General features: G+C 41.0%; 1 protein-coding gene across 7 annotated transcripts in view; it reads right to left on the bottom strand.

Moving 5' to 3' along the window:
* ralgps2 (Ral GEF with PH domain and SH3 binding motif 2) overlaps window positions 1–27,724 on the bottom strand; it is a 542,667-nt gene that overhangs the window by 379,908 nt on the left and 135,035 nt on the right. For all 7 annotated transcript variants that reach the window (XR_009514828.1, XR_009514826.1, XR_009514829.1 and 4 more), the window contains exons 5-6: window positions 18,309–18,359; window positions 2,941–3,024 (exon numbers count right to left, since the gene is read on the bottom strand). Coding sequence is in view for 3 of the 7 variants with exons in the window: in XM_059984874.1 (XP_059840857.1) it covers window positions 2,941–3,024; window positions 18,309–18,359 (135 nt within the window). In the remaining 4 variants the exon portion in view is untranslated. The remainder of the gene's footprint in view (window positions 1–2,940; window positions 3,025–18,308; window positions 18,360–27,724) is intronic.

Below are 27,724 nucleotides of genomic sequence, written 5' to 3'. Positions count from 1 at the left end.
ACCTTTGTCCACAGTAGTCTGCCCAACATCTGACTGGGCATCTGTCCTGTGGGGATCATGGCTCAAAAGTTGCTTCCATCGTGATTGGTTAGTTTAGAAACTGTATCTGCTTTTCCCATTGGTTGGATGCCTGGTGTTGAATATCGTGAGTATAAAATAGCACATGCAGGAGGCTTGCTCTCTCTCTTCGTGTGTCTAAAATGCTGCACAAAACCATGGGCAAAGTATGCTTGGCGCACACTTTTAACTGAGTATCCATTTGTTGAATATCCAATTCTGTAGTTTGTGTAACTCTCAATGTTCTAATCTACTTACCCCACATCTCTTATTTCCTTCTATCCTCCATCTTCCTTTCCTATTAGATTTCATTTTCTGCAGCCCTTTATCTCTGCCTGTCTCCTCCCAGCAAAGATCACTTCTTCCACTTTTCCCTCCTCCATCTACCTATCATCCTTCCTCATCTGCATCTACTTATCACTTGCCAATTCTTGTCCCACCCTTCCCCTCAACACTTCATAATAGCTATCTCCCCTCTGTTACTCAGTCCAGATGAAGGGTCTCAACCCAAAACTTTAACCGTCCATTTCCATCCACATATGTGCCTCTGATCCACTTAATTCCTCCAGCATTTTAATTTTTTGCTGGAAATTCCAAAATCTGCAGTATTATATTTCAAAGTTATGAAGAACATTCAGAGGGTGAAGGAGCTTTGAGAGACGGCGGAACTATTTTTTTCCAAACCCAGGTGACTTACTCCAGTTCATCCAAGAAACAGCTTATTCTTCTTATCTTAAGTCTTTCCTTTCTTTTCAAGGTGGTAGTGGTTCTGTCAGGGTCCATGATCTACAGTTCCAACTACAGCTCTTCCTAAGCAGTGGGTCTTTGGATTGGCTGTGCGGCTTAAGGTTTCACTGTCTCCAGGAACAGCCTGAAAAATGTGTGTCCTTTAAGAACAGCCCTGTGGATGACCTGGTTCATCACCAATTCACAGACTGAAGCATCGTGGGAGAATGAAACCATGATAGCATATGGTGTGAATGCTAATCATTGGCTACTGTCCAAAGAAGGTCTCTGTACTTGAACGATTCCCACCACCACCCCCCCCCCCCCAACTTTTGGAGGGTGAGAGCCTGTCGGTCCTCAAAATGTGGGACGTTGGAAAAGTGGCTTGGAAGACTGTAAAATCAAAACAGCAAGTTGCTGGTCTCCACTCTTGTTGCAGACCACTCTCTTCCTCGCTGGAGAGCCTGTCTCAGATACCGAAGTGCTGAGTTACAGACTATAGTTTTAATGGACTCTGGATCAGGGTCTTTTGTAGGGAGGCGGGTGGAGGGGGTCAGTGCTCTTGTTTGCTTGTGAAAAGGGTTGGGGGGCTTCATTGTTTCCTTCATTCTACAGGAACCTTTAAACCCTTCATAAAACATTAGTTTAGACACAACTGAAATGGAAAACACTGCTAGAGGTGGTTGGTGTAAGCAAACTCAAGTGGCATTCCCAAGGAGCTGACAAAATTATTTGAAGCAAAGACTTTGCATGCTATAGGAAGATGGCAGGGGGAGTGCAACTAGAAGGATTGTTCTTACATAGAATCACATCTCTTCCTTTTGCACTTTAACTATTCCATGCACTGTTTCTTGCACTCCTTTCAAACCCACCAAGATTTCATCTTCCATGGACATTTTCTGTTCCCCATGCTTCTTTCAGCCACTTGTTTCTCAAGCCCCTTTTAATCAAGTTAAAATTCTTAATTGCAGTAGTAACATTCAAAAAGTTTTTATTTTCATATAAAGTTTAAATGCAACTCAATTTAAATCCTCTAGGATACATAACTTTCATTTGATAACATATAAAAGTCACATTTCAAAATTACTGGTTTACAAGTGGATTACGAATTCTGTCAATGATTATGCTCTGCCCCCAAAATCTTAATAATTCACACATATTGTTCTTGACTACAGATTCTTGAAACTGGAACACAATGATGGATGACTTAAAATTAAAATGATATGAAGCATGAGTCAACAAATTTGATAATGAGGCAAAGTTTACATTCCAGAAATGAGTAAACTGAATTGAACTATGATGGTCATTTCATAAGTGCCCCTGTGAACATTCTCAGAGGATGTGATATGTGACCCATTATTTATTGGCAATACAAGCCACACATCTTGTGCTCGAAGTCTGTGAGTGGCAGCCCAATTTTCTCTGACCCTTGAAATTTAAAGGACCTGGATTCTGGTACATATAGGGCAATCTCTGTGCACGTGCTCTTGAAACTTTCACCTTGTGCACAAATCATCTTTGAAAGATCAATCACTAGACAGTGATCAAAAGATTTCGTGCTCAAGTACATTAAACCTTTGAAAAACGATATTGTTTTACTTCCATTCCCCCTCCCCCAGGAACCGTAGTATCACAATCCGCTTCTGCTTCCACATACAAATTAAAGACAAAATAAGTCTTACTCATTTAAATATATTAATCTGGCAATGCATTTTTACTTGCTTCAGAAAGGAAAAACTATGACGGTCATTTCAAGTGTGCCCTGTGAACAATCCATAATTATTGGTTGAATCGCTTAGTGCACAGGCATAAACACGACAAATGCACAACAGCTTGAAGTGCTTAAGAACTTGCTACAATTCATCAAGAACAAAGTGAGAACATTAGAAAAAAATCTAATATACAACATCATTATGTTTACAATTCAGAAAATTAGTGGCTAATGTTTAGTTTACCTACATATAGTGTTAAATTATAATATTCGCACAAATGTATTTGGGGAATTGATACATGAAAGTGAATTGCAAATTTTTTTTGATGATGGGCCCATCCTACATTTTTGTAGTTGTTTTCTTTTAAAAGCAAATTTTCGGAAGCAATCAATTTTATGGAACTTTCTCCTTTAATGTCATAACACAGATCCCTTGTTGTACTCACATGATTAAACCTTCTCGTAAAAGCTACAACATTTGGCGAAGAACTGTGTTTTTCTTTTTTGTTCCACCCACAACTTGATAGCTCCTGAAAGAAAAAACTGAACATTTAAAACCTAAACATACAAAAACTGCCTTTCACAATTAAGAACGTGATGTTCACCCATCGCATTGAAGATTATTTACTGCTAGTGTTGAATTAATTCAAATTTACTAACTTTTTATATCTTTTGACCAGTTGTAAAACTGTAACAGTACTTCCTTAAACTGTTCTCCTACCTTGGCAATCCATTTGCAAACAATTTGTCATCAAAGAAGGAGACATCATCAATGCGCTGTTCACTTGTGATATGTTCTCCAAATGCTTGGCTTTTATATACTTATCAGTTGTTTGGTCGTCATTACATAAACTCAATTATGATTGAGTGGGTGCACAGAGTTCACCACACAACCAATCGGCGATTAGACCCCCTCCCGACATCACAATTAAGTTTCTGTAATGACAACCAATCAACTGATTGGTAAGTATATAAAAGCCAAGCATTCAGAGGACACATAAGTAAATAGCTCACCGACATAACATTTGCAGGTGGATCACCAAGATCAAAGAACAACTCAACCCAACCATCAACCTCCCGAGCTACATATTTTCTGAGTTATCCTTAAACTGTAAAGGAATATTTGTCCCGTTAAACCTGCTGTAACAGATTATCACCTAAACTAAGAAATAATTGAATTTACAGAGAATTGCATAAGAAATAGTAACAGCTCACACAGAAATATCCTATAAATGCATCGATCTTGCAAATACATTCGGTTTTATGTCTGTGCTACATTCTCCCACAACCTCCTCTCAATCCTGTACCATGACATTTTAAGCAACACACATAAAATACAGGTGGAATGCAGCAGGCCGGGCAGCATCTATAGGAAGTACCGTTGACATTTTGGGTCAAGACCCTTGGTCAGGACTAATGGAAAAAAGAGATAGTGAGAGATTTGAAAGTGGGAGGGGAAGGGGGAGACATGAAATAATAAGAGAAGACAGGAGGGGGGGGAGGGATGAAGTCTAGAGCTGGGAAGTTGATTGTTGAAAGGGATACAAGGCTGGAGAAGGGGGAGTATCATAGGACGGAAAGCATTAGAAGAAAGAAAGTGGGAGGGGAGCACCAGAGAAAGATGGACGGAATATAAGGTATTGTTCCGCCAACCTGAGTGTGGCTTCATCTCGACAGTAGAGGAGGCCATGGATAGACATATCAGAATGGAAATGGGACGTGGAATTAAAATACACGACCACTCAGAGATCCTGCTTCTTCAGGCGGACAGGGCGTAGGTGTTCAGCGAAACGGTCTCTCAGTCTGTGTCAGGTCTCACCGATATATAGAAGGCCACACCGGGAGCACCAGACACAGTATATCACACCAGCAGACTCGCAGGTGAAGTGTCGCCTCACCTGGAAGGACTGTCTGGGGCCCTGAATGGTGGTGAGGAAGGAAGTGTAAGGGTAGGTCTAGCACTTGTTCCTCTTACAAGTGCCAGGAGGGAGATCAGTGGGAAGGGATGGGGGGGACGGATGTACAAGGGAGTCACATAGGAAGCGATCCCTGCGGAAAGCATAAAGTAGGGGGGAGGGAAAGATGGAGATGGCTGAAGTTACGGAGAATTATACATTGGACACGGAAGCTGGTGGGGTGGTAGGTGAGGACAAGGGGAACCCTATACCTAGTGGGGTGGAGGGAAGTGAGAGCAGCTATGTGTGAAATGGGAGAGATGTGTTTGAGGGCAGAGTTGATGGTGGAGGAAGGGAAGCCCCTTTCTTTAAGAAAGGAAGACATTTCCTTCGTCATGGAATGAAAAGCCTCATTCTGACAGCAGATGCGGTGGAGACAGAGGAATTGAGAGAAAGGAACGGCATTTTTACAAGTAACAGGATGGGAAGAGGAATAGTCCAGGTAGCTGTGAGAGTCTGTGGGCTTAGAGTAGACATCAGCAGATAAGCTGTCTCCAGAGATAGAGGCAGAGAGATCAAGGAAGGGAAGGGAGGTGTCAGAAATGGACCAGGTAAACTTGAGGGCAGGGTGGAAGTTGGAGGCAAAGTTGATTAAGTCAACGAGCTCAGCATATGTGCAGGAAGCAGCGCCAATGCAGTTGTCGATATAGCGAAGGAAAAGAGGGGAAAGGATACCAGTATAGGCTTGGAACATGGACTGTTCTACATAGCTAACAAAAAGACAGGCATAGCTGGGACCCATATGGCTACACCTTTAGTTTGAAGGAAATGGGAGAAGCCAAGGGAGAAATTATTAAGAGTAAGGAACAATTCCGCTAGATAGAGGAGAGTGGTGGTAGAGGGGAACTGGCTGGGTCCACAGTAACAAGATTAGTGATCACTTCCTCACAGTAACTGTGAACAACTGAAAACAGGCACAGGAACAACAAAAAAGTGTTAGAAATATACTTGTTTGGGGGTGGGGAGTTGGTGAGTGGAAGAAGAGAGGAGGAAGGGGAAGGATGCGGGTGAAAGAAGATTAACCTTTCAGATGGATAACTGTTTTGGCACAACTCATTTTTACATCTCCTGCAATTATCATCACCATTTGTGCTAACAAGTCCTCTCGATCTCTATCAAAGATATTCCTTTGTTCTCTTCATGCATCATACAATAGAAAACATGCTGGATTTCTAACTTTTCCTAACTCTGATGAAAGATCATGGACCCAAAATGTTAACTGCCCGATGGTGCCCGACCTGCTGACCTCTTTTGAACTTTATTTCTATTTCAAACTGCTGACTTTTCGTCAATAATTTTGCTTTGAACTTCACCACTAAAAAGTTCCTATCTGCCCTTAATAAGGTGCTGACTTCTTGAACTGCTGCAGTTTCTTTTCCACATGCAGATTCCCCTCCAAGTTACACACCACCCTGTCCCGGATATGTAACAGTGGTCTTGCTTTGTCACGGGGTCTAAATACCAGAATTTTCACCCAGTATCATGATGGGAGCACATTCACCAGAAGAATATCAGTACATGAGATCCTGAAAGTAGTTTTTAAAAATCTTAGCACTGATCCATGTGCCTTTCTTTGGCTGCTATCCATTAAATTCCACTAAGTCAAAAAGATGCCTTATCCAATTGGTAACATCTCAACCTCAAAGACAGGTTGCACTACATTTTAATAACTCAGCTGAAAGCCAACATATTAAATAAGGCAGTAACTAATCAGCATAACATTGCAGTGTCTACCCTTTGGTCGGTGCACTTTTCAAGAAGTGAAATTAACCCTGTATCTTACTCAACAAAACCAAGTAAGCTCAACTGAAATATAACAAACACAGCTCTTATTTAGCTTCCTTCATACCCAAGCAAGCTCATAAACAGGCTTTTTTTTATATACATGGGCAATTTTCAAAACAAAATATACAAGGTCATGACAAAAATTGCAAGGGTTGCATTTTCCAAAAGTATTTTTTAATATTGCCATTAGAAGAATTCTGGTGATCATTTCAGGTTCTTCTTTTGAAATTTTAAGTTTGGCTAGCCAACATCTTTTTGTGTTATTGTAAATTCAAACCTCATATCATAAATTATTGCATTGAAAGTTCCCTGGCACTTTGCTAGTAAATAGACTCCATGACCACTGTAAATTACTTGTTTTTTTATTTGCTGGCCTAGATCACTCCCTACCCTTGATTTCTAACATATCCACTTATGAAGTTTAAGCTTAGCCTGACATGTCAGCAAATACTCAACCTTCAGCATTACTTCTCAACCCCAGAAATAGTTCCCAATATGTTTCTTCATTGCATTACTACATTCATGATTTCCCCTTATTACACTGCAGGACTATGATAGGAATGAAGCAGTACTCAAAAAGATCATTTTCAATAATTAAGTGTTCAGACTAGGAACCTCAGTCAAATATTGGCCAGCTGAACTTCTTAGTCACATATAAGGGGTGATTGATAAGTTTGTGGCCTAAGGTAGAAGGAGGCAGTTTTAGAAAACCTAGCGCATTTACTTTTCAACATAATCCCCTCCTACATTTACTCACTTAGTCCAGCGGTCGTGGAGAATATGGACCGCCAGAAAGTGTCCATAGGTGGGCGATTGATAAGTTCATGGCCTAAGGTAGAAGGAGATGAGTTATGCAGCTCACGTTACATGCACATGCAGGTCAACTCTTTGCGTGACCATGCAGGAAGTTTGAAGTCAATAAACTCATCTCCTTTTACCTTAGGCCACAAACTTATCAATCACCCTATATGACATTAACTTACCAACCACTGAGGTAAGACTCACTGGGCTATCTCTACTCCCTTTCTTGAATAATGGAACAACATCCGCAACCCTCCAATCCTCCAGAACCTCTCCCGTCCCCATTAATGATGCCACAGGCATAGATCATCGCCATAGGCTCAGCAATCTCCTCCCTCACCTCCCACTGTAGCCTGGGGTACATCTCATCCAGTCCCGGTGACTTACACAACTCGATGCTTTCCAAAAGCTCCTGCGTATCCTCTTTCTTAATATCTACATGGTCAAGCTTTTCAGTCTGCTGTAAGTCCTCCCTACAATCGCCAAGATCCTTTTCTGTAGTGAATACTGAAGCAAAGTACTCATTAAGTACCTCTGCTTCATTTTACTTGTGAATGCTGCTTATTGGTGATTCTTCAATTAGGGGCACTTTGGACTACTTGAAATTCTGAAAAATAAAATTTCTTAAAACTCGTTTATGTTATAACTTTTATTTTAGGCTCTGGAATGAAGACCAGATCTTGGCATTGATCAACATTTAAGACAACTTTTATATTTTAAGGTGTTTTTGCAAAGTTTTCACAGATGATTATCATTACCATCACATCATCAAAATATTAAATTTAATTTAAAATGAAATGACAAAGATTTCAAAGTCAATCCTGCAAATAAAAAAAATGTACTTCAATAAATCTGTTTTAACTCATTTTAACTACATTTAGAATACATTTCTGAGTCACATTTTCTTAAGCATGTCAATATTTTCCTTCCTTAACAAAACATTTGTTTACTATTTAGACTATGGAATTTGATAGAATGTTGATTTTGGCATCAAAGCACTTGACTCCAGCAAATGAGTTCAGCCAATATTACTGAACTAAACATTTCCCATCAAAATATGTATTACCATTACTGTAATGGTAACGACAAAATACTCTGACCTTGACAAGCAGTGATTTTAGTTTAACATTAACACTGACAAAACATCTGTCCAACTAAAAACAATGCATACAATTAAAAACGCATCCTTACAGTCTGCGCTATTCATCCGAATTCCATAAAAAGTCACAGTTTTTAAGGCAGGGGGCGAGAGAACTTTGTTAAAAACGTACACATGAAACATAAAATAGGCAGCTCAGCTAAACTGGGCATTGTCTAGTCTTGTTAAAATAAAACAATGTTTACAAAGTATCTGCCTAACCAGTCCCAACTCTGGAATAAGCAGCAATTCAAATTTCAAAGGTTATAGAGATCTTACGTTTTCAACTGTCCATAACAGAGAAAATCTTTTTAAAATCACTGACAAAACATTTATTCAACCTTCTACACGCCTTTTTTTTTAAATCAGAAAGACTCATGAAACATTCACAGAAATCTCTACTCTACAAAAAAAGCAGCACTTTTAAAGCACTTTTTTATAGTCTCCATGAGTGTATAAGTGAGGCCTCAGAAAAATGGAGGCCATCTTGTTCTTGTTGTTAGCCTACTGGATATTCTGGTGGGGTATTCTCCGCTATAAAACTTTGTACTACCTGTTTTTTCTTATCAGAAGCCCTTTGCTTAACTCCAATGTCATGACTTCATTGCTGTTCACGCTTTCGTAATTATGAGGTAATCTGAAGTTTTCCTGTCTCCCTTTTTTTTTGCACCTCTCTCTTTCAAGGTACTGCTGATATTTCTCTGGGCTTTCATTAATTGTGTCTCTATTTTTTGATCAGTCTGCTGATGATTTTGGGGCCATCTTGACAACTTCATCATTAGTTGTATGATGGTAAAGACATGTGATAGACATGTGATCCTCCATCCTGAACAAAAAGGCGCAACAGCGCCTTTATTTCCTGCGGAGCATCAAGAAAGCTCACCTCTGTCCCAGGATACTGACGGACTTTTACCGTTGTACCATTGAGAGCATACTCACCAACTGCACCTCAGTGTGGTATGGCAATTGTCTCATATCGGACCGCAAAGCACTCTAGCGCATGGTGGAAAATGCCCAGCGGATTATTGGTACCCAATTACCCACCATTGAGAATATCTACCACAAAAGCTGCCTGGGCAAGGCAAAAAGCTTCATCAAGGATGCATCTCACCCTAACCATGGACTTTTTACTCTCCTCCCATCTGGTAGGCACTAGAGAAGTCTCCACTCCCGTACCAGCAGGCACAGAAAGAGCTTCTTCCCTAAGGCTGTGACTCTGCTGAACCTCACATCACAGCGCTAAGCAGTATTGCACCCATATTGTACTGTCTCAGTACTTTTATATTTGTGTGTTGTAGCACTTACTTTTTATTCACAGTTATTTTGTAAATAACACTATTATTTGCATTTCTGATTAGATGCTAACTGCATTTCATTGGCTTTATATTGTACTCGACACAATGACAAAGTTGAATCTAATCTAATGACATTTCTCACTTTTTAAAGAAAAAGCTGGCCAAGTCTCACACTTGCTAACTCAAGTGAATGAATGAATGATCTTTATTCTCATTATATATAGGTACAATGAAACTCTGTTTGGCTTCCTCTTAGGCAATCAAACAAAGCGGTAGATAAAAACAAGACTGTAATAGAAAAACGGTATTAAATAGATAATTAGCAGAAAAATACCAGCAGCACCAGAATATCACAGTAATGCACAAAGTGCCATTAGTGCAAGTATTTGAGTCCTTGTGTGTGCTCACAGTTTCAGTCATTGTTCTGTGGGAGTGGTGTGATGGAGGTCACAGCTCTGGGGTAGAAGCTGATCCTCAGTTTATTTGTTCTGGTTTTTAAGTGTCCTGAACCTTTTGCTGGATGGAAGCGAGTCAAAACAGGGAGTGGCCAGGGTGTGTGGTGTCTCTGGTTATGCTGATTGCTTTCCTCCTGAGTCTGCTAGAATAGATGGTGCTCAGTCCTGGGAGCTCCATCTGACAATTCGCTGGGCCGCCTTCACCACGCGATGCAGGTCTTGTCGCTCAGCACCAGCTAGCATACCACATTGTGGTGCTGTTGGTCAGGATGGTTTTAATTGTGCTTCTGTAGAAGTTAGGCAACAGCTTTTGTGGGAGTTTGGCCTGTTTCAGCTTTCTGAGGCAGAAGAGTCTCTGTTGTGCTTTTTTTTTACAAGCATCGAGGTGTTGGTGGTCTAAGTCAGCTGCTTTGACAACATAACTCCATGGGACTTCAGGTGTTCCACATTTTCCACTACCTTTCCATGTATATGGAGGTGGGTATGTACTCTGTCCTTTGATCTCCTGAAGTCAATGATCATCTCTTTTGTTTTAGAAGCGTTAAGTACCAGGTCATTGTCCTTACACCACTCCATTAGATGATCTACCTTGAGCCTGTAGGCTGTTTCATCCTCATTCGAGATCAGGCCAACCACTGTGGTATCGTCTGCAAATTTAATTATGGAATTGGAGGTGTAGGTGGGGGTGCAGTCATGTGTGAAGAGTGTGTAGGGCATAGGGCTCAACACACAGCCCTGCCGGGTCCCTATTTTTAAGATGAGGGTGGTGGAGGGGTGCTTACTAACTCTGACGTGCTGTGGTCGGTCTGTGAGAAAGTCCATGACCCATGAACAGTGGGAGGAAGCAAGGCCAAGAATGTTCAGTTTCCTGACCAGTTTATGGGGGATGACTGTGTTAAATGCAGAACTAAAGTCCACAAATAACATCCTCACATAAGTGTTTGGTTCCTCTAAGTGAGTCAGAGCAATATGGAGGGCTGTTGTGATTGCATCCTCAGGGGAGCAATTTGCCAGGTAGGCAAACTGGTGTTTGTCCAGATCAGCTGGGATTGTACCCTTAATGTGTGAGAGCACAAGTCTCTCAAAGCATTTCATGGCTATGGGTGTCAGTGCTACAGGGCGATAGTCATTCAGGCACTTCACAGCTGATGTTTTGGATACTGGGATGATGGTGGAGGTTTTAAGGCATGTTGCAACAGCAGCTTGTTGTAGTGAGGGGTTAAATATACTTGTGAACACCTCAGCAAGCTGGTCGGCACATGCTTTCAATACCCGGCCAGGCACTCCATCTGGGCCAGCTGCCTTACTCGCATTCACTTTCCTCAGGGTGGAGCTCACCTGATGTTGCTTAAGGACCAGTGTGGACTCTTCATCAGGTGGATTGATGAGTGAAGCAGCCTCCTCCCTCTGAGTATCAAAGCGGGCAAACAACTGGTTTAGGACATCAGGCAGTGTGGGTCATCGTCTGGCAGCAGATTACTGGTTTTGGAGTCTGTCAGCGCCTTGATGCCTTTTCACATACTGCAGGGGTTGCTGTTATCAAACTGATTTTCAATGCGCAATTTGGATAGATAGCTTGTAAAGGTAATTTAAATATATGGGGAAAAAAGTGAAGTTATTTATTTCTCAGTTAGAACACCCAAATAGTAACTCATTTGGTCATGACATGTAATAAATATACTCTCAGATCAGGAGGCATAAGTCTTCAAATTACTCACATTTCTGAACATCAAAATGTGAGTCTTCTGCCATGACAGCCACATGCTCCCATCACTTCTCATTGCTATGGCAACCACATAAGCAGTTGTTTGAAAAAACTTGATCAGTTTCTAAAATGGGTTGCGGTTGGTAATGACAGAAGTGTTGGGGGGCTACAATTCTTTATCATAAAAATATAAAAAAAGAATAAATGTACAAAATGTACAATAACCCACATGAATTCAATGTGTTTTAAATATTTTTGTGAGAAAATACACACTAAAGGTTTCATGATTTTAATACTTAACATTTCTTTATTTTGAAGACAAAATTAGAGTCTGGATAGGGAATAAACCCAAAATCGTGAAATCTGTGAAATTCCAAGTTTTTATCTCATTTAAAAATTAAGAAAATATTGTTTATGAAGTATACTGAAAAAAGTTCAGTTACTATTATCTAATTTTTAAAACTACAGTACATATTTTTATAAAAATTATTTTTTCTTGAAAATCTACCCAGGGACATTAGGAAATCAGACAGTGGGGGGGTGGGTGGATGGACGAAGATGTGCTGGGTGGTGAAATCCCATTGGAGGCAGCAGAAGTTACAGATAATTATGTGCTGGAGGCGGAGGCTGGTGGGGCTCCCCCCAACTTTCCACAGGGATCATTCCCTATGTATCTTCTTTGTCCATTAGTCCCTCCCCACTGATCTCCCTCCTGGCACTTATCCTTGCATGCAGAACATGTGCAATACCTGCCATTACACCTTCCCCCTCACCATCATTTAGAGCCCCAAACAGTCCTTCCAGGTGAGGCAACACTTCACCTGAGAGTCTGCTGGGATCTACTGCCTCTGGTGCAGCCTCCTGTATATCAGTGAGACCCGATGTACACCAGAAGGCTGCTTCCCTGAGCACCTATCCTCCGTCATCCACCAGAAAAAGCGGGACATGCCAGTTGCCACCCATTTTAATTCCACTTCCCATTCTGGGACGTCAATCCTTAGCCTCCTCTACTGCCACAAGGCCACAATCAGGTTGGAGGAGAAACACCGTATATTCCTACTGTGTAGCCTCCAATCCAATGGCATGAGCATTCATGCTCACCCCACTTCCTTCACCATTCCTCATTCCAAGTTCCCTCTCTCACCTAATCTCCTTACCAGCCTATCACCTCCCCCCCACCCCCCGGTGTTCCACCTTCTTCGCTTTCTTCCATGATCTTTTGTCCTCTCCCATCAGCTTACCCCTTCTCCAGCCTTTTATCTCTTTCACCAATAGATTTCCCAACTCTTTACTTGACCCCTCCTCCCCCCCCACCCCTGGTTTTATTTATCACTTGCTACTTTATATTTATTCTTCCCCTCCCCAACCTTCTAATCTTTTCTCTCGGGTCCTGATGAAGACTCTTGACCCAAAACGTTGACTGTTTACTCTTTTCCATAGATGCTGCCCAGTCTGCTGGGTTCTGGCAGCATTTAGTGTGTGTTGCTCGGATTTTCAGCATCTGCAGATTTTTTCTTCCTTATTATTGAACTACAATGTGTAAGATTGCTTTTCCATATTTTAATTCATGGTTTTGGTGATGTTACTTGTTCCATTTTTTATGAAAATTAATTAATTTCAGATATTACGATGTACAAAATATTTTAGAGTTGTTTCAATTAGTTACTGTGGTCTAAGTAACATTCAAGTTAATCATGAATCATATGGAAAATATTTACCAGAATACTGCTTAAAGGTGCTCTGAAATTTAGGTTGCAATAGAGTATCCAAACAACAAAAGAGAAGGTAAGCAGTTGATGCAAACTCAGGCTGCAACAACTGAGACTTGGAACTGTACCAAACTGTTGTAAAATGCAATCCAATCAGAAAAGAAGTGGTCTTACATTGCAAAGGGTAATGCATTGACACTTTGGTATTTGTTAAGATGCCTGTCATTTAATTGAGTCCTTTTATTCAAGTATACTCAATGAACACTGTTGACAAAGTCAATGAAAAAAGAAAAGCCTTCTGCTTCATAAAGAGAACACAATTGTATATTGATATAATCAGATATATCGTGCCAACTCTTATTACTAAAAACTAGAAATAGACAGCAACACTTAACAAATATTCACTAGCTAGGAAATTATTTTACAGGGAACTATTTGCCTACAGACTAGGAACATGAGGGGCAAAGGAAAAACTAGAAGAGCGAAGGAAGAAAGTAAGAGATAAAGGAGGAGTGGAGGGAGAAAAGAGGAAAGTGCCGATTCTGATTCAGATTCAGATGAGATAAGGGAAGCTGGGAATTTCTGAAAATTACCATCTGATGGAACTGGCCCTCATACTCAATAATTTCTCTTTTGACTCCTCCTACTTTCTCCAAACTCAAAGGTGTAGCCATGGGCACATTGATGACTGTATTGATGCTGCTTGATTCTGAGCTCATCAATATCATCAACTTTGCCTCCAACTTCCACCCTGCTCTTAATGCCATGGTCCATTTTTGACACCTCTCTCCTCTCTCTTGATCACTCTGACTCCATCTCTGGAGACTAAATGTCCACTGAAATCTTTTATAAACCTACCAACTCCCATGAGTCTCTTGACTGTACCTCTTCCCAACATCCCCTGTAAAAATGCCATTCCTTTTTCCTCAGCTCCTTCATTTCTGTCACATCCATTCTTAGGATGAGGATTTCCTTTCCAGAAAAAAGAGATGCCATCCTTCTTCAAAAAACGGGTTTCCCTTCCTTCACCATTAATGCTGCCCTCAACCACATCTCCTCCATTTCCTCACCCCAGTTCCCACCACCTTAACAGCATAGAGTTCCTCTTGTCCTCACCTACAACCCTATGAGCCTCTGCATCCAGCACATCATTCTTCACAACTTGCAACACCTTCAACAGGACCCTATCACCAAACACAACTTTACCTCCCCCCCCACCTTACTCTTTGCAGGTATTGCTCCCTCTTGTGATCCTTTTGTCTGTTTGTTCCTCCTGACTTTTATCCCCGCAAGTGGAAGAAGTGCTACACCTGCCCATTCATCTCCTCCCTCACCTCTACTTAAGGCCCAAACAGTTCTTTCAGATGAGGCAACATTTTATTTATGAATCTGTTGAGGTTGTTTATTGTATCTGCTACTCCCACTGCGACTTCTCCGTCTTCGTTGAGACCCAACAGACTGGGGAACACTTTACTGAGCATCTTCTTTCTATCCACAAACAGCAGGATTTCCTGGTGGCCAATTATGTTAATTCTAATCCTCATTCCACATGCTAATCCATGGCCTCCTCTACTGCCACGATGAGGCCACTCTCAGGTTGGAGGAGCTACACCTCATATTTAGACTGCACAGCCTCCAACCTGATGACATGAACATCACTATCTCTAACTTCCAGTAATTTTTCCCCCTTCCCCTTTCTTCTTCTTCAATTCCACAATCTGGCTCCCCTCCTACCTCTTCTCTTCTCCTCACCTGCCTACTACCTCCCCTGGTGCCCTTCCTTCTTCCCTTTCTCCCATGGTTCACACTCTCCTCCTATCAGATTTATTCTTCTCCAGCCATTTACATTTTCCACCTATCACCTCCCAGCTTCATACTTCATCCACTTTCTCCCACCCACCTGGCTTTAACTATCACTTTCTAGAGGGTACTCCTTATTGTTGTTTCTTTCTCTTTCCTTTCCAGTCCTGATGCAGGGTTTCATCCTGAAATACTGACTGCTTATCCATTTCCTTAGATGCTGCCTGACCTGTTCCTCCAGCGTTCTGTGCTGTCTGGATTTCCAGCATCTGCAAAATGAATTTTCTCAAAATTTTTTTTCATCTATAAATTTCTAACACTGCTAAAAATGATTTTTTTTTGAACACGGTTAAATGTAAAACGTAAAAAACTTCTTTATTTACAATTTCTTTACTGCTTACCAATAAAACTCAAGTGCAACTAAAATTAAAATACAGCAGAAGTCTGCATTTACATATAATGCATTCTGCATATTTGAAATATATGGCCTTTGAAGCTACCAGTAAATTTGCACAATATTTTAAGTTCTCAATTCCAATGGTAATTAACTGATTTGAAATATAAATTCCATTTCTCACTACAGTTGCTAATTCCTACCATATTCTACTATTTATTTTGATAAAGCCAGAGATATGTGTTACAGTTTTGCATAGTTATGTAATTGCTCCCCAATCCAAAAAACATCCTTGTAAATCTCCTCTGCACCCTTTCTATGGCTTCCACATCCTTCCTGTAGTGAGGCAACCAGAACTGAGCACAGTACTCCAAGTGGGGTCTGACCAGGGTCCTATATAGCCGCAACATTACCTCCCGGCTCCTAAATTCAATTCCATGATTGACGAAGGCCAATACACCATATGCCTTCTTAACCACAGAGACAACCTGCGCAGCTGCTTTGAGCATCCTATGGACTCGGACCCCAAGATCCCTCTGATCCTCCACGCTGCCAACAGTCTTACCATTAATACTATATTCTGCCATCATATTTGACCTACCAAAATAAACCACTCCACACTTTTCTGGGTTGAACTCCATCTGCCACTTCTCAGCCAAGTTTTTCATCCTATCAATGTCCCGCTGTAACCTCTGACAGACCCTCCACACTATCCACAATAACTCCAACCTTTGTATCATCAGCGTACTTACTAACCCATCCCTCTACTTCCTCATCCAGGTCATTTATAAAAATCACGAAGAATAAGGGTCCCAGAACAGATCCCTGAGGCATCCCACTGGTGACCGACCCCCATGCAGAATTCAACCCGTCTACAATCACTATTGGCCTTCTGTGGGCAAGTCAGTTCTGGAACCACAAAGCAATGTCCCCTTGGATCCCATACCTCCTTACTTTCTCAATAAGCCTTGCATGGGGTACCTTATCAAATGCCTTGCTGAAATGCATAGACACTGCATCTACTGCTCTTCCTTCATCAATGAGTTTAGTCACATCCTCAAAAAATTCAATCAGACTCGTAAGGGATGACCTGCCCTTGACATGGCTATTCCTAATCATACTATACCTCTCCAAATGTTCATAAATCCTGCCTCTCAGGATCTTCTCCATCAACTGAGGTAAGACTCACTGATCTATAATTTCCTGGGCTATCTCTACTCCCTTTCTTGAATAAAGGAACAACTTTCGCAACCCTCCAATCCTCCAAAACCTCTCCCGTCCCCATTGATGATGCAAAGATCATCGCCAGAGTCTCAGCAATCTCCTCTTCGCCTCCCACAGTCGACTGGAGTACATCTCATTCGGTCCCAGCAACTTATCCAACTTGAAGCTTTCCAAAAGCTCCAGCACATCCTCTTTCTTAATATCTACATGCTCAAGCTTTTTACTTAATGAAATACATAACCAACATTTAGTATTGCTTGCAGTTCGAACATATTCTCGCCAGGATGTTTTACAAATATATAAAAACTGTTTGATTCTTTCAAGTAAATGCTAACTAATATAATTAACCCCTATGTATAAGAATGAGAATTAAATTAGAATTTACAAATTACTTCAGCTTCATGTATAGTTGTATTGTTTCCAACACTAAATCATTCAACACTAAGTTAAGGAGTCCTCCTGAAATTTATCCAAATATTTTATAAGCATTGTAAAAACTGAACTTGAAATCCAAGTTTCACAGGTTCTTTATCAGGCACAACATGATAAGAAAAACATATTGCTTTACTGACAAGAGTGACTTAGCTTATGGTGGCATTATTAATTGTACAAATTTACCAAACAGAAACAACTAATTGACATGAGAAGATACGTACTCCATTCATGTAAGATAGCTCTATTAATCCTTATTTAATAAAAACTGCAACAGTGTAACCAGATTTGGCATTCATACTGCAATTTACTTATCCTGCATCAAAATCAGATAGACAACTTTATTAAACTGTCACAATATAACTGTGCAGCTTCATTAACCAGAACAGGACTACAAAACTCAGCCCACCCAAGCACACAATAGGAGCAAGAGTAAATGGAAATTAAAACTCAAGGCAATCTCTTAGTTTCACAACCAGAGGCAATCTAATATGAACAACTAACTAAATTAACTCTTAGGATAGATCTTAAACACATCTACTGGCACGCCTTTCTGCACCCTTCATTCAGTTGACCTCAAGTTTCCTGTTCTCTGCCACTTTATTTCACCAGCCAATTCCCACTCTAAGCATTTTGTTTATGGCCTCCTGCACTATTACAATGCCCAACATAAGCTTGAAGACCATTCTTCAGTCTGGGCACATTACAGACTTCCACCTCTATAAGGAATTTCAGAACTTTGGGAAGTTCACTCTTCTGTTCTTTCTGTGTCAAACTCACAATTTATACCTGTCAAGATTTTGGAGCTTCTTTATATACATACAGTCTGGACTGCAGAGTATGCCTCACAGCTACATTAGTAACAAAGTATTACAGAAGCAAAGAAGCATGGTGTTTGCAACAGTTCTCATTGATTTTCCCAACAGCATCTTCAAGTGACAAACTGCTAACATTTTGAAGCCACTGGCACAGATCAAAACATAATGAACATGGTTACATATAATCAACATTGGAGGAAAATGATCAACATTAACTGAAATAATGTTTCTGAAGCAAGGCTTCAGTAATTACTTACTATTACAATACAGTACCTACTACCAAAGACCATGATATTAACTCACCTCAGGTTGAATTGCTTTAAAAACTGGTGCATCCATTAATGTTATCTGACTCTAAAAAAACATAATTGTAAATAAAATTACAATTTAATCATGAAAATAATTAATCTTCACAACAATTTTGGACATTGAAGTCTCCAAAATTATTTTCCCCAATTGTGTTCAACTTCAAAATATTAAATGCATTAAAAATAAACTGAACTTAAAAATGAATGCACTATTAGTCAAAAAAGTTTCACAACCTGATTCAGTAGATCAAAAGTAATATATTTAGCAATTTCATAAATAAAATTTAAAAGTGGTCAGAATTCCCTTATTTAATACAGTACCTAATTCAATGAATCAAAACTTAGTACTAGCAACCACTCATCTATTCTTGCCAGAGACTACAGCTGTCAACTGCATTTTACAATATTTCAAATATTCAAACAGAAATAACACTGCCCAATTGATTTTAATAGCATGATATGAATGGAATAAGTTGAGGGAAGGTAGGGTACGGGGCAGAGCCAAGAACACACAGGCCACTGCAGCCACCACAAAAGCAGCATCCTGTGATTTAACCATTGAACTTTGAGGCCAATCACAATTTGATTATTAACATTTCTCGCAGAATAAGGCCATGAATGGTTCCTTAAGTTTGTCATAATCAGGGGTGGGTATTGGGGATAAACCCCTACTAGCTATTAAATGTTCCCAATGGCAAGCATCTCAAATAGCCTCTGGAAAACAAGTACAGTTCCTGGCCTTCACATGTCACTTAGCTAATAAGCCAGGCAGAATAATTTCCATTAACAGGGGAAGGGGCAAAGACAGGTTACTAGCACCTTAAAACCAATCATTCTGGGAAGATGGGCTCATGCTGTGAATGGCAGCTCATCTAGGAAAAAGAAAACTCTGGTTTCAAACCTCACTGCCTTGTGGCTATACCCACTCATGGGAAGGCTGCGGGAGCTGGAGTCCCTAAGGCACTCCTACAGTGAGTTCAATGCTGAATGGCAACTGCTGTAATGTTGCTGATGCCAAACTCTATTGGTCTCTTCTGTTCCTTTGCATTCGTCAACTGCACAGATGGGGGGGGGGGGGGGGCTGTCTGCTGCATGCCCACAGCTTGCTGTCTGTATAGTACTGCCCTGGTTTGCATATTGACTTCGACAACTAGGACACAACATCCATGGTCAACCACAACTAATGGTAGCCATAGTCTAAAGCCATGAAACATACGAGAGGTTGGAGATTTTGAGTTCCCTTCTTACCATGATTATTTCAGCCATCAACCTAGAGAGTTTAAGACTACAAACCTAACGTTCTACACTGTAATATAGTGCTCCTGGTGATATTACAACATGGTCTACTCCACTCTTTGTATTACATGTTATCAGGGCTAGGCCTGCTTAGGGTTGAAATTTCAGGTCTGGCCAATAGGTAACTCTGGGGAACCAGGGTCTTGTATAATGCTGCAACTTATGTAGAGATGAAAGAAATGGTCAGGCCAGGAACCAGTGGAACAGCTGAGAAAGATTGGTGCAAGAATGGGGATCAACATAACCAAACATTCTTGCACCTTGCAGGGCCTGCATGCACAAACCATGACTGATTAACATTGCTACTTGAAGCTTCAGGACATGAGCTAACAGAATGATAAGATCTCATTAACCTGCTCAGCTCTATAGAAAACTCACTGCAAGATATAACCTTAGCAATATTACTGTAGACCTAAGGGGGAAGTACAAACTTAATTTCTGACCAACTCATTGATAAACCTTTAAAATTATTGTCTGCAATGTCAGATATTCAGAAGCATTACAAAACATTTTAAATACTACTACAAACAAATGCAATTTGAAATTTAAAAATTATTGAGTTAAAAGACTTTTAATTCAAAAGATTTTAATTACTTAACATTCAGGTCATTCACAGCCATTTCCATTCAATGAAATAAATGGATCTGCTCTTCCAAAGACAGCAGACGTACACGAGACTGCAGTTAGAATCTAGAGCAATTAGAAATCAGTGGGTCATGCAGCATCTCTGGAGGCTAAGAGACAGTACATGTTTCTGGTTTACACTCCACCTTGATGAAGGGTGACAGAGATAGCCAGTATACCAGGACGAGAGTGATGATTCACTGAGGGGTCAGCAGGCAATAGGAGAAGCTAGATAAGGAGAAGATAATGGGCAAATGAAGCCAGGTGGGGAAGGGGTAGATGTGCAGTCAGTGACTGGTGGGTGAAGGCTAGAAACAGAAAAGGAAAGAAAGAAAAAGGGGGAATGGAACTAGATGGGGGAAAGGAGGGGGCAGAAACAGACAGGCAGGTGGAGGTAAAGGGGTGGTAATGAGAGAGGTGTGGGAACACATGTTGCACCTCTAATAGTTGGTTGTAGGGTAACATGGCAGGGGACAGGGATAGGTGAGTGGTTCTCGCTGAGTAAACCAAGAAGTCATGGAAAGAGTAGTCCCTGCAGAAAGGGATAGTGACTGGCTAGGGATCCTATTGCAGCAGGTGGAAATGATGAATGGTATGCTGGATACCAAGGCTGGTAAGATGAAAGGTGAGAACGAACAGAACTCTAGCTCTATCAGTGAGATGGGGGTGGGGCTGAGTGGGGATGGAAACAGATTTGGAACTCATCCAAGAAATGGAGCAAATGCAAGTAAGGTTTCCATCAACCACAACAGAGGGGAGACACACATTTCCTATAAATTATATTTTTCATTAAAAATTCTAAACACATCAATAGTGTGTGCAATCCAATGAAAGTGAATTCCTAAAAAATATCTGGGATTCTCATTGACAACTCAACATGATAGATAAAGATAGTAACCACAGAATAACATCTGAAATTAATTGAATTCATTTCCCAGTGCAAGAACAATTTACTGGATTTGTACCTGGAATGATGAGTTTGTCACATGAGGAGAAAATAAGCAAACTGCTCAGTTTAGAAGAATGATGAGTTATCTCATTGAAACTTTTCAAGTTCTATAGGGTTTACAGAGTGGATACATTTCCTCTGTTTGAGCAACATAGTACAAGGAGTCACTCACTACTCAGTTTATCAGGTAGGCCAATAAACAATTCTTTATCTGGAACTGGTGTATCTTCTAGTCTCGAAATAAAGTGGCAGTCATGCCTGTAATATTATGATCAACCATAAGATGGAGACAGACACAAAACACTGCAGATAATGGCATCCGAAGCAAAAACTGAACTGCTGGATGAATTCAGCAGTTCAGTCTGCAGCTGAATAAAGAAATGGACAATTAACGTTTCAGACAGACCCTTCATCACTTGACAGGCCAGTTATATTGAATATTACCTATGCCAGAGTCTCTGCATGCTATAATATCTATCACTTTAGAACCCAAAAAATCTGGAGCAAGAATAAGAATCAATCCAGACTGCCTACAATTGTTCAAAATACCTCACCAGTATGACTTGCCTAACATTTGTACCATCAATTCCAAGATCTCTCTATTCCATTACTTTTCAGGCTCCCACTCTGTATTGCCTTGTTCGCCCTCCATAAATTCTCTGTTGTGCATTTTTTGAGGATGTGACTAAACACATTGATGAAGGAAGAGCAGTAGATGTTGTGTATATGGATTTCAGCAAGGCATTTGATAAGGTACCCCATGCAAGGCTTATTGAGAAAGTAAGGAGGTATGGGATCCAAGGGGACATTGCTTTGTGGATCCAGAACTGGCTTGCCCACAGAAGGCAAAGTGTGATTGTAGACGGGTCATATTCTGCATGGAGGTTGGTCACCAGTGGGGTGCCTCGGGGATCCTTACTCTTCATGATTTTTATAAATGACCTGGATGAAGAAGTTGGAGGGATGGGTTAGTAAGTTTGCTGATGAGGCAAAGGCTGGAGGTGTTGTGGATAGTGTGGAGGGCTGTCAGAGGTTACAGCGGGACATTGATAGGATGCAAAATTGAGCTGAGAAGTGGCAGATGGAGTTCAACCCAGATAAGTGTGGAGTGGTTCATTTTGATAGGTCAAATATGATGGTATTAATGGTAAGACTCTTGACAGCGTGGAGGATCAGAGGGATCTTGAGGTCCGAATCCACAGGACACTCAAAGCAGCTGCACAGGTTGACTCCGTGGTTAAGAAGGTGTATGATGTATTGGCCTTCATCAATCATGAAATTGAATTTAGGAGCCAAGAGGTAATGTTGCAGCTATAGAGGACCCTGGTCAGATCCCACTCAGAGCACTGTGCTCAGTTCTGGTCACCTCACTACAGAAAGGATGTGGAAGCCATAGAAAGGGTGCAGAGGAGATTTACAAGAATGTTGCCTGAATTGGGGAGCATGCCTTATTAAAATAGGTTGAGTGAACTTGGCCTTTTCTCCTTGGAGCGAAGGAGGATGAAAGGTGACCTGATAGAGGTGTACAAGATGATGAGAGTTATTGATCTTGTGAATAATCAGAGGCTTTTTCCCAGGGCTGAAATGGTTGCCACAAGAGGACACTAAGGTGCTGGGGAGTTGGTACAGAGGAGATGTCAGGGGTAAGTTTTTTTACTCAGAGAGTGGTGAGTGTGTGGAATGGGCTGCCAGCAACGGTGGTAGAGGCGGATACGATAGGGTCTTTTAGAGGCTTTTAGATAGGTACATGGAGCTTAGTAAAATAGAGGGCTATCGGTAAGCCTAGTAATTTCTAAGGTAGAGACATGTTCAGCACAACTTTATGGGCCGAAGGGCGAGCATTGTGCTGTAGGTTTTCTATGTTTCTAAACCTTAATGCTAGCTCATGTAAAAACAAAGATTTTTCTTTAAATGGTGAAGAAATAAAATAAATTTTACTCAAAAAACCAATTGTTTTCTCTAAATAATGATTCCCCGATAAAGTAATATTTTGATACAAAAAATGTGTTCTTGTGACTGAAAAAAGTAATCTTTCCTGCGGGACTGAAGACTTGTGTATATGACATAAAGTGTCTTCAAATACCCTAGGCATATTACAGGTCCTCCCCAGCCTATGAACAGCAGATTTACATACAAGCCCTTACAAACAAATGAGAACTTGAGGGATTAACTGGATGGATTTGTCAGCAGTTGCAGGGTTGTAGCCATCTTCTACTGTGTAGGAACTCAAAAGCAGCCACATTTCTGACCCACAAACAGCTCAAAACCCAAACAGTTCACAGGTACAGTAACCTGTAGAAGATGCTCAAGTTTGATCCCAGAATTCCATAAATCCAATGCATGCACTCCTGCATTAGTTAAAACATACATCACAATCTGGACTCACACTCCAAGAATTTGCCATACAAGTATTGCAATCTGCAACTCCTTCACAAAAAACTCTCCAACACCCGCTGCACTCAGATTCCATCCCTTACCAATATGCTTCATAATTCTCTACATTTGTCATCTCCCCAACCCAAATTACCTTCTTGCAAGTATGCTTTGCCTTCTATCTGAAAGTCTAACCTCCTTCCTGATCAAACACTGGTACCAACTTTCTCCCTGGTATACCCAGTCTCCTATTTCTTGCAATATTCTTCCACAAACATGCCATCCTCAGAGTTTCATCTGATCTGCACCCTTAAGTTTTCTGTAGCTTACTCTAGAAAACCCCCATTCATGCATTGGCTGTTGGTAAAAAATGAAATCAATATCACCACCGCCTGGAGCATCAAGTGTGGGCTGTGCAGTTGGTTCTGCAGTAGCTTCTGTTGAAGAGTGAGCCACTGATACACTTGGTACACTGTTCAGCTCCGGTGTGCTCTTATTAAGTGGTGAACCCCACCATGCGTTTCCAAGTGGTGAACACCCATGTGTTTCCAAGTTTGGTGACTTTGGGCACTTCTCAATTTGTACCTTCAAAGTAGGATCATCTTCCTTTGAGCTTGAATCTGAATCAGAGGATGCAAGTTCAGGAGGACTTGGTAAAAATTTGGTGTGAAGCCTGACAAAAGCTGGTTCCTATCTTTGTCTACTGCTTTAATTTCATCCTCTCTTGAGCAACCATGTCGTGGGCTCATGTTGCAATTATGCTAAGCGTCATGAAGGCACAATCGATACACTACATTCTGACCTGACTTCCAGAGCTCAGCCATTGACATTGCTGTGCCGGAAGCTGACACAATAGCATACGGTAATCAGATGCATCTCCAATACTCAACAATTCCTTGAAAATGATGCATACAAAGCTAGGCAGGGAGTTAAACACCTTCTCAAAAATCGCCTGGGCCAGGAGCTTTATTCAGAGCTTTTAAGTGAAAAAACTTTTGTGAAAAGATTTTGCTGCTTTAAGGGCAAATAGAGTGGATGGAGATAAATGTCTTTCTTCTGTGTTTGCTCCACGTTGAAATCTAAGTTAACCCGCATAGGAAATGATGTTAAAAAACAGGAAGTAGTGTTGGTACAAAATGAACTGCATAACAAACAAACAGCATCTCTACAGGTAAAACAACATGTATGATCATGCTTTTTGCTAGAAAGAATAAAGGTGTAGATTATTTTCTAAATTGGGTGAAAATTCAAAAATCAGAGGTATAAAGTGTGAGGCTGAGTCTGGCGGCGCTTTGGAAGTCCATAGCGGGGATATTCCCTTCTGCCACCTGCATGGGATAATAAGTCTATCAGGACCCTGAGGACTTGTGGAAACTGTGTGGTGGTTTCTTTCGAACCTATAGTCTTTTAACAACTTTGGACTATTTTTACTGTGCCCATGGTCTTTTTTTAATCAATTATGGTACTGTTTGCACTGTTGTAACTATGTGGTTTTGTGTAGGTCTTGTAGCTTTAGTTTTTGGTTTGTTGGGTGGTAGAGTTGGTCTCCTGACTTGGTGTGTCTGGGTAGTCTTGTTTTGTCTGGTAGATTTGGAGCTCCTTTCTAGGGAACTTGCTAAGATGGTTGCGCGATATTAATACGCAGCAGCCTATCCAGAATCTGGATTTGGGGATTGCCGAATGTTATGTGGATTTTCTGGTGTAGTCTGTTTTGTCGTGTGCTTTTGTGATATCATTCTGGGGGAACGTTGTTTCATTTTTTAACTGCATTGCAGTTGTGGTTTCTAAATGACAATAAACCGAAATTCAATTCAAAGGGACTGGAGAATTCAGCAGTAGCTCGTCTTTTCGGTACAGGTCATAGCTTCACCAAAAGAGATCCCAAAAAACCAGAAATCTGACACCCTGACCCTTAACCAATTCCACAGCCACACATTCAATTGCCTAATCTTCCTATTCTTACCCTCACTGGCACAGGCACCAATCCAGTAATTACTACCCTTGAGGTCTTGCTTTTCAGTTTTCTGCCTTACTGCCTATATTCTTTCTTCAGGACCTTTAACAGGAAAATTAAGAAATTTCACGACATATGTCGGTAATAATAAATTTGATTCTGATTATCTCCTTTCCTACCTCTGTCGTTGGTACTAATATGTACCATGTCTTCTGGCAGTTTACCCCCTCCTTTAGAATGCTTTGGACTCATTCTGTGATTTCCCAGATCCTGGCACCTACCTGGCAGGCAGCATACCATACCATTGATTAGTAAGGGCACCAACTGTTATAGGGAGAAGCTAGGAGAATTGGGGTTCACATGGATAATAAATCAGCCATGATGGAATGGTGGAGCAGACTTGATAAGCCAAATTTTACCTGTGTTTTATGCTCTATCATAGCACATAGTAAAAGCCTTTGGATAGTTTTTTTTAAAAAAGAAACAAGGATGGTAGTTTGCATTCCAGGTGCCAGGGTTTGTGATGTTTCTGAGCGCATCACAATATTCTGAAATGGGAGGGTGAGCAGCCAGAGGTCGTGGTGCATACTGATACTAATAACATTAAAAGAAAGGTGGAGGTCCTGAAAACAGAATACAAGGAGTTAAGAAGGAAGCTGAGAAGCAGGACCTCAAAGGTAGTAATCTCGGGATCGCTGCCTGTGCCACGTGACAGTGAATACAGAAATAGAATGAAGTGGAGGATAAATGCATGGCTGAAGGATTGGATCACGGGTCAGAGATTCAGATTTTTGGATCATTGGGACCTCTTCTGGGGCAGGTGTCACCTGTACAAAAAGGACAGGTTGCACTGGAATCTGAGGGGAACAATATCCTGGCAGGGAGGTTTGCTAATGCTATTCGGGAGGGTTTGAACTAGATTTGCAGGGGAATGGGAACTGAAGTGAAGAGGCAGAGGATAGGAAGGTTGGAGTACAAGTAGACACAGCTTGTAGGGAGTTTGTGAAGGAGGAGCGACAGATGTTAGTGCAAAGATGCACTTAGCCTGATGGTTTGAGATGTGTCTATTTTAATGCAAGGAGTATCATAAACAAGACAGTTGAACTCAGATTGCGAATCAATACATAGAACTGTGACATTGTGGCAGAGACTTGGATGTCTCAGGAGCAGGAATGGCTGCAGAGTGTGCTAAGCTTTAGATGTCTCAAGAAGTACAGAGGGGGAGGCAAAAAAGGAGAGGGCATGGCATTGCCAATTAGGAATAGTGTCACAGCTGCAGAGAAGGAGGAAGTCATGGAGGGATTGTCTACTGATTCAGTGTGGTGGAAGTCAGAAACAGGAAAGGGGCAATAACTCTACTGGGTGTTTTTATAGACACCCCCCCCCCCAATAGTAACAAGAATATTCAGGAGCAGATAGAGATTCTGGAATGCTGCAATAATAATAGGGTTGTTGTGATGGGAGATTTTAACTTTCTTAATATTGATTGGAATCTCCTCAGCGCAAGGGGTTTAGATGGGGTGGAGTTTGTTAAGTGTGTTCAGGAAGGTGTCCTGACACAATATGTAGATAAGTCAACTAGAGAAGAGGCTGTACTTAATCTGGTATTGGGAAATGAACCTGGTCAGGTGTCAGATCTCTCAGTGGGAGAGCATTTTGGAGGTAGTGACCACTATCTCCTTCATCATAGTGCTGGAGAGGGCATAGGAGTAGACAATGTGGGAAAACATTTAATTGGGATGGGGGAAATATGATGCTACTAGGCAGGAACTTGGGAGCATAAATTAAGAGCAGATGTTCTCAGGGAAATGTGCAGCAGAAACGTGGCAAATGTTCAGGAAACATTTGCATGGCTTTCTGCATTGGTATGTTCCATTGAGACAGGGAAAGAATGGTAGACTTACAGGACCATGTGTACAAAGTATGTAGAAAATCTAGTTAAGAAGAAAAGAAAAGCTTATAAAAGGTTCAAGAAAATAGGTACTGTTAGAGTCTTAGAAAATTAAAAGGTTGCTAGGAAGGAGCTTAAGAATGGAATTAGGAGAGCCAGAAGGGGCCATGAGAAGGTCGGTGAACAGGATTAAGGAAAACCCCAAGGCATTTTACAAGTGTATGAAAAGCAAGAAGATGAGCCATGTGAGAATAGGACCAATCAGGTGCAATAGCAGAATAACGTGCATGGAATCGGAGGAAGTAGCTGAGGTACTTAATGAAT

Source organism: Hypanus sabinus, chromosome 11, assembly GCF_030144855.1.
Source record: "Hypanus sabinus isolate sHypSab1 chromosome 11, sHypSab1.hap1, whole genome shotgun sequence".
NCBI classification, from domain to species: Eukaryota; Metazoa; Chordata; class Chondrichthyes; order Myliobatiformes; family Dasyatidae; genus Hypanus; species Hypanus sabinus.
Note: the sequence above shows the minus strand (reverse complement) of the source record. Positions and strands in the feature narration are given on the sequence as shown.